The sequence below is a fragment of the Girardinichthys multiradiatus genome, chromosome 4 (assembly GCF_021462225.1).
Source record: "Girardinichthys multiradiatus isolate DD_20200921_A chromosome 4, DD_fGirMul_XY1, whole genome shotgun sequence".
Lineage (NCBI taxonomy): Eukaryota > Metazoa > Chordata > Actinopteri > Cyprinodontiformes > Goodeidae > Girardinichthys > Girardinichthys multiradiatus.
Window position 1 is genome coordinate 30,105,907 of NC_061797.1, and position 17,286 is coordinate 30,123,192.

Genomic DNA, 17,286 nt, shown 5'->3' on the forward strand with positions numbered 1-17,286 from the left:
CGACCATTGACTCATTGACGGCTGGATGTGTGGCTTAAAGCCCAACCTCCAGCGTGTGCAGTGCTTCACAAGCTTTGCGACCAAAACACATGCCATAATTTTCCTGAGACACCATCGAGGTGCTTCTGAGTATTGCAGTCTCTTATGATGCACAGAAAAGCCTGCACCTCATTGTTGCACCAAGGGTTAGACTTGCTGGTTGCTTGTTAGGATTCCATGGTTTGCCTGTATTGTAGTGAGTCTGGAAAATGGCGATTGTTTTTCTGCTCACTGACTCATACGGCTGACCACGCCCGTGGCTAATCTGTTCGCATCACATTTCGGCCCTCCACATTTTGGCCAGAAATGCCAGTAATGCAAATGGTGGCAAAACTATTTGAGTGGAGTGGAGCAGGCCAAAGTAGAGCCCATGGAAAATGGCCTACTGTGTCTTGAGCTCCATCCATGTTAATTAGTCTTCCTCCCTCAGTCTCCTTACTTTCCTTCTGTCTCAGCTGCTCCCCGTTATCCCTTGATTAACTTGCCTCATTCAACTCATTCAATGTCATTCTCCACTCTTCCCTCAGTATATAAGCTCACTGGTTCTCAATGCTTTTTACTGTATCCTCCCATTATACTTCCTTTTTCTCTGCCCATGTTCCATGTCCTGTTCTCTGTATGCCTGGTTGTACGTTTTTGCCTTTTGTTGTTAAATCCTTCTATTCATCATGCTGCTCCCGAGTTCCTGTCTGCATTTTAATCCAGTTCCTAACCCAACATATTCAAGTCAGAAGGGCTCATTAAAAGTCCAGACTTAAATCTGACAGAGTCTCTGACAAGTCTTATAAATTAGGATTTAACACAGAACAAGTTGCCCTGGGTTAACCCTTGGGGATTCCACAAGGTTCTACCTTTAGATCAATTTTATTTAAATATTCTAACAATTTATTTATTGGAAATATGTTACGTTGAACATGTTTAATGTATGTAGATGATCCACAGTACTGTGATATCCAACACATTTAAAGGGTGTATTAATGTTTATTTCAGTTTATTAACTGTTTTTGATTAATAAACAATGAAGAAATATCAGCATCAGCGCTGAAGTGATGATATTTTTGCCTAATCACAATTCACATTTAACAACAGGGAAAAACAAGTCCAAGGGGAAAACATGAAGGTTTCCCTTCAGGTTTTCATTCTTACTTTCTGCCTGGACAACTTGACCACCGTGAAGTCAGAACACGCCTCTGTAAAGCAGTACAAACAATTCTATTGTTGAGTAAATATCATAAAATCTTGGATGAGCAGTTAAAATGCAGCGTGTTTGCTCTGTAAGCTCAGCAGTCAGGTGGACAAGGTGGTGAGTGGTACTATATAATCAGTCATCTACTGAAATTGCTCTGGGACCGTCCTAAAGCCCTCAGGCCTAAATTCTAACTGCTGCACTCAGCGTATATAAATAACAGGAAATGGTCACATCACATACAGACACATATGCAGTACACAGACACACACATGCTTAATGTGAATCTCGTTCTATCGGTTTTTTTTTGGGGGGGAGGGCAGATTTGTGCTCAATTGCTTAGATATTTTCTGTGCAGCTTTTTTGTTTTGGTTTTCCTTCCTCTGCATTTTCTCTCTTTGTTTAGGGGGAACACTCACCACTGATTTTCAATTTGTTTGTAACACAGTGCCTGATTATTCTCCCTGCTGCTGGCTAGCACTACAAGCAACTGTGTGTGTGTGTGTGTGTGTGTGTGTGTGTGTGTGTGTGTAGGGAAAGTGAAATATTTATATGTATAACTCTCTAGGTTTGAATCTGTGAAGTCTACATGTCCATGTGTGCATTTATGTGTATGTTCATTGTTGTGAACATCAGTTTATGAGGATAAGAGAAATTAGTGTTTTGATCGACTGTCCTGTTGTTCAAACACAAAAGTGACGTGTCTTTCTGCCCACTGATAGCAGCTCTAGCTGACAAAGCTGCTTTCGATGTGGAGTCTAATCCACAGAGACAAACACTCACACGCACATGCGCCCGCACACTTCTCTGTAATCCTCACTCGTCTGCTCTCTCTCATTGTCTGAGCTTCCTTTCTCCAGGATGGCACTTTAAAGCCGGTGTGTCATCATGTTGTGTTTCTGCACCTGCAAACTGCTCGAAAAGGCTTTTAAACCCCAATAAGCATTTGGTCTCCGTGTCTCCCAATGCGGACAGTGCTCAAAGCCTGTAAGCTCACACACTTATGGTGTCCTAATGCACTTCATCCACATGTGACATTCTGTTCTGTATGGGTAAAGAGGACGTGCACACCACTGTGCATAGATTTTGTTGCCAAGCTCTATGGCTTTTAAAAAAACAACACAACATGTAGGAGTAGAGCTTTCTGAGTTTTCAGCTTTGCAACTCAATCAGCTCAATCAGCAAATCTACAATCGGCAAATTTTTGCAGTGGCAGATACACAATGTGAAGTCCCGCCGGCTTTGAAACGTCATCCCGGAGAAAAGAAGCAAATCTGCTTTTCTATCATCTTTTCTTGTTGGATGCTCACTCTGCCTCTGATTAATACCCAAATTAATTCTACAATGTGCTGTAAAAAAGTATTTTCCCCCTTACTGATTTTTTCTATTAATTTTTTGTCAGACTTAAATACTTCAAATCATCAAACATTTTCATTAAATTCTTAGATACGTATTTATTAGCCAATATAGCATACGTTTGACTACTTTGGCATCTTGGCTCTGATCTCACAACTTCATGGCCAACTTGCTACTTAATATGTCTTAAGTAAATATGTCTACCTAAGAAGCGCCTTTTGCAGCTGGATTTACAGTGTAGATGAAGGCCGAGGCAGAGTACTGTAGAAACAGCATGTCCTTATTTTCCCATATTTAGCGCCACTTCATGGACAATTAATGACATGTTTAGCATTCAAACAGCAACAAAAATATTTCCTCTCTAATGACAAATGCAGACCTTAAATAGTCTCAGCTGTTTAAAGACTAAACCATTATTTACTCACAGGTGAGTTTACCAAATTCCATCATCCATCGATATGTGCAACATAATTTTAAACAAATACAAATATATAAATTTTACCATTTACTATTATTAATGCTGGAGATAGGCACCAGCTCCCCCATGACCCACTATGGAATAAGCGGTAGAAAATGACTGACTGACTGACTATTATTAATTAAATATTTTATATTTTATCCTTACTCTTTATCACCATTATGAAAACAAAAGGTTATATGCTAATTAATAAAATACTCAGTAATGCTAAATAAATAATTACTGATGCAGTGCTAATTTAAGTCCCAGTTAAATTGCTTTTAATAAAGTGTGAAGTTGATTTTGTTAAAAGCTAATTCTTGAGTGGGATTATTTTACCCATCTCAATAACTGTGATCAAATGAATTGCTGGGTTTCCTAACATTTATCAGTGTGAGACTATGCTTCTGCAATAAAATATTATTATCAATATTAAAAGGCTTTTATGTACTTTACAAGGATGCAATACTCTGAGTGCAGAGGGGACGGTAAATGGTTTATTTTGATCTTGTGGCTTGTGTCTCATCTGGTCAGTAGGTCAATGAGTGCTGAGGATTTTCTTTTACTTGTTTATTTCTTTAAATCACAACTATATTTCTCTCTCTGCAAAAAACAGCTATGCACAAAGTATCATTTCTGTAACCACTATAGAGGTTGACTGTGATACACCCGCTGTCTGCAGAACTACCAGCCTGGCGGGGAGCTATTGATTGGACCTGACAGAACCAATTACATCCAGTTACAGATAGAGACATGGAGCAGTCCACAGAGAGGAGGCCAGTGCCTGAAGGAAACACTTTCATTCTCTGGCCCTGGATATAAAATAAAAAAATGGAACAGTGTAAAGATGTTTATTTATTTTAATAGCTGCTTTCTCATTTTACCCAGTTCATTTTATCCTTTTAAACATCTAAAATCTGCCTTTTTGGCTGAATACAACAGAAAAGATTATCTATTTTATTTTAAAAATGGCATGTTGAAAATCATTTATATCCTTCTGAAAAGTCAATAGAATAACAGCATTAAACCCTTCTTTCATTAAACCCATGGAACTGATGAGCTCCAAGGTTTTGAGGTTGGAAGGTGTTCTTGCCATCACCGTAATCTTTAACTCTCGCCAAAGATTTCCTGTCAGATTCAAGTAAGGAATGGGTCACTCCAAATATAGATACAATAAAAGATTTCCTGGGTTAAAATAAATTTTTGGGCTTAAGTATATTTATTAAAATCAATAATTTAATTTAATAACTTGACTAATGAAAGCAAAAAAGACCCATAGTATTTTATTCTGATTTTATGAGTATTTCACAACCTGTGTGCTGTTTTAGAATAATATGGTATTTTCCAGCAGTTTTACTATAAGATACAGTTGAATAGGTTATTGGATTTTAAGTTGCACCATCTCTGATGTGGGTTACCTGTTGCTTTAAAAGGTAAGTCATTTGTACAGGTCCATTGGACATCTTCTCTGCTGCACATTATAGTTTAGTCATTTTCTCCTCTTTAATTTTGTTTCTATCTCACTTGGATTGGACAGTATCCAATTTCTGCTAAAACATATTACAGAGACAAAACTGGCTGCATAGAGTCACAATTAAATCTAAGTTTTTTTTTTTTATTGTCTCTGTCTAATTCATTTGCAGGGCGTGTGACTACCAGCGTGTGCCAGCCTCTGTCTCTCCTCTCCCTTCGGGACCAAGTGGGGCCAAGAGATCCCGCTCCTCCTTCTACTCCTACTCCAGCGGGCACAGACGCAGTCGAGACAGAACCCACTCTAAAAGCTCAAGAGCCCACTCCACAAGTTCAAATACAGCCAAGTGTGAGTAATATGAATGGGTTGAGACAGATTCACTTGAGATGTTCCCTGCAAATAAACTGCTACTTTCATTGTAACTCTGTCAGAGGTATTTCAAAGAAAAGCAAGCTATAGGTTCCAGTTGTTTTGCCCGCCCCTCCGGTAAAAGCTAGATTAATCTTTTCTGCCTCTAAAACTAAATATTTTATGCTACAAATATCATCTCTAATTATATCTCCTCCCTTAATTAAAAAGTAAGACAAGTTAAGGCAAGTAAGTTTGTAACAACAGTCAAACACATGGTGGTTCAATGTTCTTTACAAAAAAAATCAGGGACCAAGAAAATGACATTAAGGACGATATACATAAAATAATATTATTTGTTCAAACAATATAAAAATAAAGAAACATTAAAATACAAATTTAAACAAATAAGACATGAGAAAAACTAACTGTTAAAATAATTAATTAAACTCTTTGGGAATGTTTCAATAAATAACACTCCTGATTTAAAGGGGCCAGTTTATGCCAGTTTTCAGACAGTTGGTTGCAGAGATAACAAGAACAAAAACTAAATAATAACCTTAACTTGGGACGAAGAATGTTGGCTGAGGAATAAAGGAATCAGGGATGAGGAGGTCAGAATAAGGAATAAACGAAGTAGGGATTAGTGATGAAGGAGGCAGGGATGAGGAATCAAGGAGGTAGGGATATATAAAGGAGGTGGAGATAATAAGTTATGGTAAAAGACAACTGACATTTGTCATGGATGCCTGAAAATGCTTGAGCAAAATAAATAATGTATAACCCAAATGAAAAAAGTACACCTCTGTCAGGATCTTTGGTTGGTGGAGTGGATCCCAGGATGCAGACAGGCAGGCAGAAGCAGCTTGGTAAGTGAAAAGGTTTTAATTTAAATATAAACTCACATCAGGCCGGTTGGAGCAGATGACCATAAATATGAACAGGCTTGACAGTCATCATCAGGCAGGGCAAAGCAAACAGTCCTGGACAGGCTTGACATGACAAACAGTCAAGGACATGACCAATATGTATCCACAAGGAGTAGACAGAATAACAGGGTATATAAGAGCATGGCACAGGTGAAAACAGAAACTGATTGGCATGAAGCAGGTGGACCGAATGAAGCTGATAATGGGCTGACCGTGGCAGGGAGACGTCATTAAAACATGAATAAGCTGAACAGAGATGCAAGGATACAATCTAACCAAAGGAAAATCTTACAAACGTAACAGAATATAAAATATACCAACAGAACAAGTATGCAAGTAAACCTATAAGAATGAATTACAGCACCACCCGGAAAATATAAACGATGATCAGAGGCAAGAACTCAAAACAAAACTCAAAACACCTTTAAATCATAACACACACCACCTTCTTATTGAAACATGAACATATTGATGTGAGGCGTATAGTGTTCCCCGAACACCTGAACTTTACCTCTCAATAAAGTTAACATTGCTGAACTAAGCACATACTGGCTAGACCTAAACCTCTGCTGAAAGGTACTTCAGGTTCTATATTTCTCTGTCACTTACTTCCCACTTGCTCTCTCCTTCAGTGGGGATGGAGGAGCTGCAAGTGATTAAAAAGGAGCTGACTCTGATAAAGACACAGATCGATGGGCTCCTTGACAGTCTTGACAGGATGGACACACAGAGGAACGACCACAAAGGTGAGACACCCATTCAGAACGACAGTGGAGGCACATGGGTTTGTGATCAAATGGTGGATAATCTATTGGTGCATCAAAATCGTTTTAAAACAGACTCAGTGCGATGCGTCTACTTTCAGATTCATTCTAGTTTAGTCCCTCCAGGCACCAGTCCAAATCATAATGATTCACAATTGGTGCTGCAGGGGCAGAGGACGATGGAAATGTGATGCATGAATGGATCCAGTACTCCTTCAACTAAGCAATCTGTTATTTTCATCATCCAGTAATGATATGCTTCAAATTGAATCCACAGTGGATTAGAAGAGGTATAGTTTTGAGCGATGTATATAATGTGATAAGTAAACAATGTGTGCACTAAAATACTGTACGGATTTTTCTGCCATCGTGTGGACATTTAATGGTAATTACACCTGCTTGCAAGTGCAACATACAGCCCTTTTCAACAGTATTCATAAACTTTTTCACATTTTCCATGTAACAAATACAGTTCAAACATTTGCCTTTAGAAGTCACATAATTATTTTAACAAAGTACACCTGTGTGTAGTTTTTTAGATAACATTAATGAAAAAGTCACATCATAAAAACCAAGGAACTAAGTTTAAAGCAGGGTTAGCTTATAAAACAATACCCAAGCTTTGAACATCTTACCGATTACTGTTCAATCCATCCTTCGAGAATGGACAGACAACTGCAAATATACCAAGACATGGCTATCCACCCTAACTGACTGGTCAGGCAAGGTTACCACTAATCACAGAAGCAGCCAAGAGCGCTGTGATAACTTTGGAGGAGCTGCAGAGATCCACAGCTCAGGTGGGAGAATTAATTAATAGAACAACAATGAGCTGTACACTTAATAAATCTTGGCTTAATTGTAGAGGGGAGAGAAGGAAGTTTATGTTAAAAGAAAGCCATTAGAAATTCTGTTTGCAGTTTGATACAAGCCATGCACAGGACACTCCAAATGTGAAAAAAGATGCTCTGCTCATGTGACCATAAATTTACTTTAGCCCACATCCAAAATCACACATCCCAGCCACCATCCTATGGTGAAACATTGAGCTAGCAGCATCATGCTGTGGGCATGGTTTTGTTGAGTAATGACAGGAAGGCTGGTCAGATTTGAAACAGATAGTGTTAAATATAGACTAATCCTAGAAGAAAACTTTTCAGAAGCTAAAAAAAAACACTTGGGACTGGTATTAATGTTCATCTCGCAGCAGGACAAGGGCACCAAACATACAAACAGAGCTATAAAGGTTTGGATGAAAGCATATTCGTGTGTCTGAACAGTCCAGTCAAAGTTCAAAGCTAAATCTGTTTGATTATCTGTGTCAAGACCTGACAACTGATGTGCACAGATGCTGATCATATGTGACTGAGTTTCACCCATTTGACAAAGAAGAATGGGCAACAATTTAATTTTTTTGTAGAGACATAACCCAAAAGTCTTGGAGTGTAATTGAAGTGAAAGATGGTACTATGAAGTATAGATCCAGGGAGCTGAATGCAAAGGCACACCACACTTTTCAGATTCCATGCATAATTTTCCTCCTACCTCAGTTATTCTTTTCTTTGTGTGTTTGTGGTTTAACAGGAGAAATTTTGAAAAACTTCAAGTCAGCATAAAATTTTTACAAGGCACCTTATATGCAAATAAAAATGACAAAGCCCTGTAATCCTGTTGGAAAACAGGCTTCAACCTGCAGCTGTAACAAACTGATTACTTACAGGCACACAATTAACACACAGCTGGTGCAGTCTCTTTTACCACAAGCTCCAAGCCCCTATTCATTGCTTGACAAAACTGTTATTGACCACAGACAGATCTAAAGTTAACTTCACAGCATCTGGATATAAATATTGTAGAGAAACGTTTTCAGTTTCCTGTGTGGAAGTATTTGAGTCTTGTGTGTGATGTATTTACCCTGAATAACCTTGGGAGATTAATAGCTCTCATCGTTGTATTAATTTACCCCATCATATTTTGACTGTCCATCACCGTCTATCCTAGCAGTCTCTCACCTCCCTCTCACTAACTCCACATCCCCAAATACCCAAATACATCCTTTGAGTTCCTCCATCCTGTGTTCCAGACTCTCCCCTGAGAGAGGACAGTCCACTTAGCCTGTCCTATGTCGTGTCGGCTAGCAGCCCGGAGCATTCCCTTTCCTCCCTTTCCCCACCCAGTTCCCGCCATCGGATCCACAGGGAGAGCCCCAACATGAAGGTGCGTGATGATGACCACCATGTCGTGTGTACATACTTTATTCTTTGGCAAATTCCCAAATATTACACAAGCAAGCAGCAGGAGTCACTGTTATTTTTTCTAAAGCAGTCAGTGGGATTGAGACAGTCCAGTTTCTGTCTGCTGATGTGCACATGAACCAAGACTGTGAAATCAGTTTATTTTCACATAAGGAAAATTTCCTGAGTCATTCTGAGCTGGCAGCTAATGAATCTCTTCTTTGTCTTTCCCTCTCACTTCCCTGACTCCGTGTCTGTCTTTCTGCCTGTTTGTCTGTCACAGATGAGCAGTCACAGCTCTGACCCCGAGGAGGAAATATGAAGGACAAATATGAAGAAAATGTAAAAGATGTGCATTAGGTGCCAAACATGGACAAAGGGAAACATAAACCTTCAAATTAACACCCACCAACAGATGCTCCCCGCAGGCTGGACATACCAGTTCAGATAGTATATTTATTATTTCCACAGCTGCTTGGTTTTACTTCACCTAGAAACAAGGATGCAACAAAAAACGTGAATATGATTAACAAGATTATTTGAGATTAGCTTCAGAGAAAGAGGGTGATGCCCTGATCATATCTACACTGCTCAAAAAATAAAGGGACACTTAAACAACACAGTATAACTCCAAGTAAATCAAACTTCTGTGAAATGAAACTGTCCACTTAGGAAGCAACACTGATTGACAATCAATTTCACTTGTTGTTGTGCAAACTGAATAGACAACAGGGGGAAATCTTTGGCGATTAGCAAGACACACTCAATAAAGGAGTGGTTCTGCAGGTGGGGACCACAGACCACTTCTCAGTACCTATGCTTTCTGGCTGATGTTTTGGTGACTTTTGAATGTTGGTGGTGCTTTCACACTCGTGGTAGCATGAGACGGACTCTACAACCCACACAAGTGGCTCAGGTAGTGCAGCTCATCCAGGATGGCACATTAATAAGAGCTGTGGCAAGAAGGTTTGCTGTGTCTGTCAGCGTAGTGTCAAGAGCCTGGTGGCGCTACCAGAAGACAGGCCAGTACACCAGGAGACGTGGAGGAGGCCGTAGGAGGGCAACAACCCAGCAGCAGGACTGCTACCTACGCCTTTGTGCAAGGAGGAACAGGAGGAACACTGCCAAAGCCCTGCAAAATGACCTCCAGCAGGCCATAAATGTGCATGTGTCTGCACAAACTGTTAGAAACCGACTCCATGAGGATGGTATGAGGGCTCGACGTCCACAAATGGTGGTTGTGCTCACAGCCCAACACCATGCAGGACGCTTGGCATTTGCCAGAGAACACCAGGATTGGCAAATTCACCACTGGCGCCCTGTGCTCTTCACAGATGAAAGCAGGTTCACACTGAGCACACGTGACAGACGTGACAGAGTCTGGAGACACCATGGAGAGCGATCTGCTGCCTGCAACATCCTTCAGCATGACCAGTTTGGCAGTGGGTCAGTAATGATGTGGGGTGGCTTCTTTGGAGGGCCGCATGGCCCTCCAAAGAAGCCTGACTGCCATTAGGAACCGAGATGAGATCCTCAGACCCCTTGTGAGACCATATGCTGGTGCGGTTGGCCCTGGGTTCCTCCTAATGCAGGACAATGCTAGACCTCATGTGGCTGGAGTGTGTCAGCAGTTCCTGCAAGATGAAGACATTGAAGTTATGGACTGGCCCGTCCGTTCCCCAGATCTGAATCCGATTGAGCACATCTGGGACATCATGTCTCGCTCCATCCACCAACGTCACGTTGCACCACAGACTGTCCAGGAGTTGGCGGGTGCTTTAGTCCAGGTCTGGGAGGAGATCCCTCAGGAGACCATCCACCGTCTCATCAGGAGCATACCCAGGCGTTGTAGGGAGGTCATACAGGTACGTGGAGGTCACACACAAAACTAAGCCTCATTTTGACTTATTTTAAGGACATTACATCAAAGTTGGATCAGCCTCTAGTGTGTTTTTCCACTTTAATTTTGTGTGTGACTCCAAATCCAGGCCTTCATTGGTTTATAAATTTGATTTCCATTGATGATTTTTGTGTGATTTTGTTGTCAGCACATTCAACTTTGTACAGAACAAAGTATTCAATGAGAATGTTTAATTTATTCAGATGTAGTATGTGTTATTTGAGTGTTCCCTTTATTTTTTTGAGCAGTGTATAAAGCAGAGCTGGAGGCAGAGTGAAGATTGCTACCTTGTTACTTAAAACTAATCTATTCTGCTGAAGGCATGGATCAATAAGAAGAGCAATACTTCACATGAATCAGACTGATGGCAAATGAATGAAGTCTGAACACTGATCACAATCCTACCTGTTTATTTACTTACAGCTCCCTGTCTGTAGATAAGACAACAATTGTCAACATCAATCAATATATACACACACTGCTTTTTTTTATTTATAAATAAATAATTAAAGGCACAGTAAAGTCAGACTGAATGGAGGACATCTTGAAACAACACAACACATGAATAGGCTTTGATCTAACCCATCCAGCTGTAGCTCTGGCTGTAAGTTTAGGATCATTATTCTGCTGGAAGGCCCCTCTAAAAGGTTTTTTTTTTTTTTCCAGGAATGCCCTGTATTTAGCTTCATTGATTTTCCCATCAAATCTTACCAGCTTCTGTTTCTTTACTGAAGTGAAGGATCCCCAAAGCATGATGCTGCCACCACAATGTTTTACTGTGGGGGGCGGTGTGTCCATGTTAATGTGCAGTGTTAGTTTTGCTCCATACATAGTGTTGTGCACGTAGGCCGGACGTTCAGCTTTTGTTTTAACTTCTGAAGACTGAAGTCCAGGGATTTATTTAAGATAATTACAGTAAAAGGGGCTCAATACAAATCCATTCTGTACTTTTTGGATTTTAATTTGTAAAAAATGCTTGAAACAATGTCTCATTTTCTTTCTATTTCATTATAATGTTCCTAATTGTGTTTGTCACATAAACTCAATAAATTACACTGAAGTTGGTTGTTGTAACATGACAAAATGTGAAAAAGTTAAAATGATATGATTACTTTTGTAAGCCACTGTGCTTTCTGTGCACCAGGTGAGCTAGTGAAAGATTACAGATCGTTTCTGCTACATCTTTGGCACTTTGAAATCTGTACAAGCCCCGATCATTGTGTAATATTGTGTATTATTGTATACTTTACTGTAATTGTTTAGCTCTTGAAACTTAATCTTAATTTAGAAACTCTTGTGTGGTACTTTTTTAAGGAAAATTATGATGTTATAAATAATTGTATAATTCCTATGTTGTTACATGTTTTGGTTTGCACTATCAAGATACAGCTAGTGAAAATACTTGTTGTCGCTGTAGTGAAAGTATTTTCATATTGAGTATATATGCAGCACATTGTGGTGTGTTTTTTTCTTATAAGATCATGACAGTAATGGAAGAAGAATAAAAGACGAAGGTTGAAGAATTTGATGTCAAGGTTCAAACAGTAATTTTTTTTTTAGGTTTAGATATCATAGCAGAAAAGAAAGAAGCTGAATCCAGCTCAGCTAGTGACCACATGTCTTTGAGCTCAAGTCTCTCTTTTCATTCAATCCTCAGATGGTTTTGTTAAAGAGCACCCTAACTGTAAAGAGGATGTTCTGAGTAATATTCATGTGAGTCCTAATTTCTCTGTAATCTCACATGTACTCCACAAACTGTTTGCAAACTGCAGCTTTTTTTCCGCACGGAGCAACTTCTCTGATCGTTGACTCTAAATATCTGTGTGATAATACGTCATCTTGGCACCAAGTGCCAGAGAAACGGATAAAGAACTTAAAGACATTTTTTAAAATCAGTATGCATTACAGCTCCATCCTTTTTATCGGCAGTGTACAGCATCCTGTTGATTTGCTACACTGACATAAAATCTGATTTATTTCATAAAAATCCTGAAAAACGACAACAAGCACAGCTGCAGCCTTTCCTCCGGCAGCTGATGTTGTTAAAGCTGGCTACGCCTGAGAGAAATCAATGAGAGAGAAAAGGACAGAGCCATATAGCAGAGATAATAAGCCTGCATGGAGCAACAAAACGGGCTCACACCAGCTGTGGGTTTATACTACTTTTTTATTTCCATCAGTTGACGTATACATATTGAGAAAATGAACTTGGAGCTTCAAAATGCCTGTTGAATTTTTCCAAAAACCATGTTTTTAGCAACACGAGTGTTTTTTCTGACATGGATATATCCTAGACAGATCTTCAGTCATAACTGCAAAGGTCAACTTGCAGTCACATGTTTGCATGGTAGGACACTGGAGTACGCAGAGAAAATCAACCTTTCACCCAGAGGTAATTACCAAGCCACCCTGGTGCCTGTTAAAACCCTGTGTTGTTGACAAAAATTATAACAATAATAATAAAATTGCTCCAGTGTGTTATTTGAAAGATCCCTAAAGTTCCCCAGCAATACACACCGATCCTCCATGCTTCACATAAGTGCAGAGAGCTGAACAAAAGTGTGGCCTAAGGAGACTCTTGCACAACAGGCCTACTGTTGACAAAAAGATAAGTTCCTGTGTACTGAAAGGCGTACCTAGTGGGACAGCGTGCAGAACCTAACAGGCGTGCTGTGAGTAAAAATCTGATTCTGTTCATTAAACCATGAAGTTAGATTAAATTTCTCAGTAAAAGCCACTGACCCACTTCAGATGGTATTTATAAGTGAACATGAGCGCATTCAGGCTGCAGCAACTGAAGAGTCACATTCTGTTTGAAAGTAAGGTAAGAAAGCTTCCAATAAATATCTAATCTTTCTCTAAAGCAGAGTAACGCATTCTTTTTTTTGCATTATGTTGCACATAAATGTTAGTTTTCAGTATCCTTTAAAAGAAATTGATTTAAATACTATTTTAATTTGAAGCCTTAAAGTTCTGTGACAGTTTCTTTTTTAATGGAACCATTGTGGCCTATAAATATGTCTTGTTTGTTAGAGTAACAACTAAAATACATTAGTTTTCCATGCAACTATAGATAATATAACTGGATTTTCTGATTTTTTCGGTTCTTAAATCAGAATATCCAAGTTAAGAAAATTGATATTTTCTTTCCTTTATTTCCAACTTTAATAACATATTGACAAAATCAAAATCAGAACAAAGCTAGATGTCATGATTTGCAGGTGTTTGAGTGTTTTGGGGTTTTTCTGTCTGATCAGGCGGTGCTTTAGTTCATTCCTCAGGTTTAGTTCTTTGATAATTTTTGTCTTTTGTTAATGATGCATTTTAGTTTATGTTCTGTTACTTCTGTCAGAGCCTCCTTTGGTTAGATCGTTTCCTTGCATTTCAGTTCAGCGCATTCATGCTTTGGTTACTACTCTCTGCCACAGCCATTTTGTAATCAACTTCATTCAGCCCACCTGCATCCTGCGTGTCAGCCTCCCTGTCACACCTGTGCTCTGCACTATATTTACTCGTTTGCTCTGTTTGTTCCTTGCCGGATTGTGCTGTTTGTTCCTTGCTATGCCAAAACTGCCCATGTCCATTATCCATGCCATGCCTGCTCACGTTTTTTGCCTGTCAACTCATCCCTGATACGTTTTTGCTTTTTATTAAAACCTTTTTACTTACCGCATCTCTGCCTTCCCGTCTTCACTGTGTCCACTCCAAAAGCCACCTTCTTGACACCAGTTCTATTATTACTTATTGTTCTCCCAACTAAGGCCAATTTCTTCAGTTCAGTACTTTCCTCTGTCTCTTATTGAAGGATGACAGTTAAAGTGGCTTTTTGTTAATACTGAGAATGAGCACATGCAACTGCCACCTAAAAATAAATACTTATCTTGTATTTAAAGATTGTTTAAGTGCAAATTAAATAATCAGATGTGGTTGCTCCAGATTAAAGTAATCTTATTTTCTGTTTCTGTAGATCGCAGCTATGTCAGGCTCACCTAGTCCTCTTACCACCCATGTGCTGAACACTGCACTGGGTGTCCCAGGAACAAACGTGACCCTCAGACTTTATCAACAAAACACCTCAACCGATGTCTGGCAGTTAATAACCATTGGGTAATATCTTTTAAAAACAGAAAGTTGTGAAAAGGTATTTGCCTCTGTTTATATATTTTTTCAGTTTTTACCTTTTAAATGTTTCAGATAACCAAATGTTAATTTCAGCCAGATAACCTGAGTAAATACAAAAGGCGGTTTTCTATTGATGATTTCAGTTATTTTTAAAACCTAACTATTCAAAATTGCCTGGCCCTTTGTGAAAAGTAATTATTTCTTATACTTAACTAGTTGTGACACCCTTGGAAGCAACAACTGCCATGAAGCGTTCCCAAAACCAGCAATGGGTCTTTTACATTACTGTGGCGGATTTTTGACCAACTCTTGCTTACAGAATTGGTTTAAATCCGCCACAGTGGAGGGTTTTCAACCATGAACATCTGCTTAACGTCGCACTAGTGGTTCTCAATGAGATTTATGTCCAGACTTTGACTAGGCCACTTGGAAATCATTTGCATTACCCCAGCATGCTTGGGCTTATGGTAAAAAACAGACATATGGCAAAGATCAGAATTCATGGTTTCATCAGTTACAGCAAGTTGTCCAAGTCCGTAAAAAGTAAAGCAACACTTTACCACCATTCATCAATGTTTTTGGTGTTCTTATTTGAAAAGCTGTGTTAGTTTTATGCCAGACACAAAGAAAAGCACATGGTTTAAACAATTCCACTTTTCTCTGGTCAGTCATAGAATATTTTCCTAAAACCCTTAGGAAGGTTCATCACGGTTCCATGTTTCCTCCATTTATGGATTATAACTCATTGTGGTTCACTAAAGTACAAAAGCGTACGAAATGGCTTTGTCCTCTGTATTTGAATTTATTTAGATTAGGCATGATTTGTTGCTTTTTAAAATCTTTAAGCCTATTTCATGTTGTCAGAAAGGTTCTATTGAAATGATCTCTTGATTCTAAAGCTGAACTTTCCAACAAATTTGTTTGAATGAGGCAACGCTGGCAAGCTAGTTAAGGGAGTCAACTTAAATTGTGCTGTTGCTTCACATGTGATCTTTTTTTCACTCTGCAGAATAAATCAAACATACCCTGATGATGTGGATGGTCTAGTTAAGCAGCAAAACAAGGCTGCACTATGGATTTTATGTGCTGCTGCCTGATGCGTGGAAGACATATTCAGTGGGGTAGAGGTGTATTCCTCCCTATATGACATGTTGAGCAGCATGGCCATTGCAGAAAGACAGTTTACTCTAGACTTTAAACTTGTCTGTAAATTTATCTGATGATCTGAAACATTTACTTTAAAAACCCAAGAAATCTGTAAGGTGGCAAATAATTTTTCACAAGACCACAGATCTCCAAATTTAAGCCTTTTAGAAATTCAACTTATACTAAAAGTCGTTCATTCTCAGATCTTAAAATTTTTCTCAACAGGACAACAAATGATGATGGACGATGTCCAGGACTGATCACACAAGAACAGTTTAAAGCTGGTGTGTACAAATTGCATTTTGAGACCGGTCAGTACTGGGCCAGTATGGGGCAGACCTCCTTCTATCCCTACGTGGAGGTACGAAAAGGCCAACCATAGTTTTTTTTTTTATTATTCTAAGCTGCGTTGCTGAATTATTTGCATTGTTGTAGGAGGCCTAGATTTTCAATAATAACAATAGTTTTTAGTTAGTATTGGCAGCCCAACTTTTTAAACAGAAAGCAACTGGGCTTCTTGTCTCATCAATCTTTCTAAAGCCATTTTCACCCACCTGCATATCCTATGAAGTATTTTTGAGATGCATACCAACAAGACCAACATGTTTTTTTTTTAAGTAGTACACATCTGAACAGGGGAAATAACCCAAATTATTTGTTTGTTCAATCTCTTGGAGCCATTGATTCTAAACATCCCAACAACCCCAGTGTAATATGTTTAATTTTGAAAGAATAACTAATAAACCTCTTATCTAAGTTTAGAACAAAATAAGTAATTTAGATTAGAAATGAAATCTTCAACCATCAAGCAAAGAAGTTAAAGTACTTTCTGTTCAATACAAGCCCTGGTTACTTTATTATTGTTGCTGCATAGGAACATGTACATTCTCATTGACAATGTTTGTCTTCTGATGGCTTTTTTGAAAAATTTTCTTATTCTTTTGTTCTTTAGATTGTTTTCACTATAACTGATCCGGGCCAAAAGTATCATGTCCCTCTGCTTGTGAGTCGCTTCTCCTACAGCACCTATAGAGGGAGCTAGAGGGCAACTATGAGGAACCTCCTGAACTTTCCTTCACTTTTATCCCTGCCATACTCAAAATGACAGTGACTACTCCGGAAGTATTTGTTGATTTTATTTCAATAAAATTTGTAATATTGCATTCAAAACGTGACCTAAGTCATTTAAGTGTCATCATGTAAATGTACTGTGCATGAATAAAAAATGAGATTAAAATGTATTGTGGTGTTCAAATGCAATTTCAAAAACTGAAGTCCTTCAACCTTGGTATTTTTTAGATTTATTTACCACTCTTTGAGCCTAACCATAGTTT

At 38.9% G+C, this 17,286-nt stretch overlaps 2 protein-coding genes across 4 annotated transcripts in view; both read left to right on the forward strand.

Annotated features, from left to right (window-relative positions):
• Window positions 1-9,490, forward strand: part of si:dkey-234i14.2 (RNA-binding Raly-like protein) — a 53,491-nt gene extending 44,001 nt beyond the window's left edge. The window contains exons 4-7 of the mRNA XM_047363364.1: window positions 4,682-4,857; window positions 6,419-6,532; window positions 8,634-8,767; window positions 9,068-9,490. Of these exons, the coding sequence (XP_047219320.1) occupies window positions 4,682-4,857; window positions 6,419-6,532; window positions 8,634-8,767; window positions 9,068-9,106 (463 nt within the window). The 3' untranslated portion in view covers window positions 9,107-9,490. The remainder of the gene's footprint in view (window positions 1-4,681; window positions 4,858-6,418; window positions 6,533-8,633; window positions 8,768-9,067) is intronic.
• Window positions 9,491-10,813: 1,323 nt separating this feature from the next.
• LOC124867103 (5-hydroxyisourate hydrolase-like) lies at window positions 10,814-17,193 on the forward strand. Of its 3 annotated transcripts, none has more exons than XM_047363365.1 (4): window positions 10,814-13,508; window positions 14,652-14,791; window positions 16,178-16,313; window positions 16,905-17,193. In XM_047363365.1, exons 1-4 carry the CDS (start codon window positions 13,455-13,457, stop codon window positions 16,992-16,994), a joined length of 420 nt encoding a protein of 139 aa, XP_047219321.1. In that variant the 5' UTR covers window positions 10,814-13,454; the 3' UTR covers window positions 16,995-17,193. The 3 variants fall into 3 exon arrangements, with proteins under 3 accessions (XP_047219321.1, XP_047219322.1, XP_047219323.1); XM_047363366.1 differs by having other exon boundaries at window positions 10,814-13,503; XM_047363367.1 differs by having other exon boundaries at window positions 10,814-13,356.
• The last annotated feature ends 93 nt before the right edge of the window (window positions 17,194-17,286 follow it).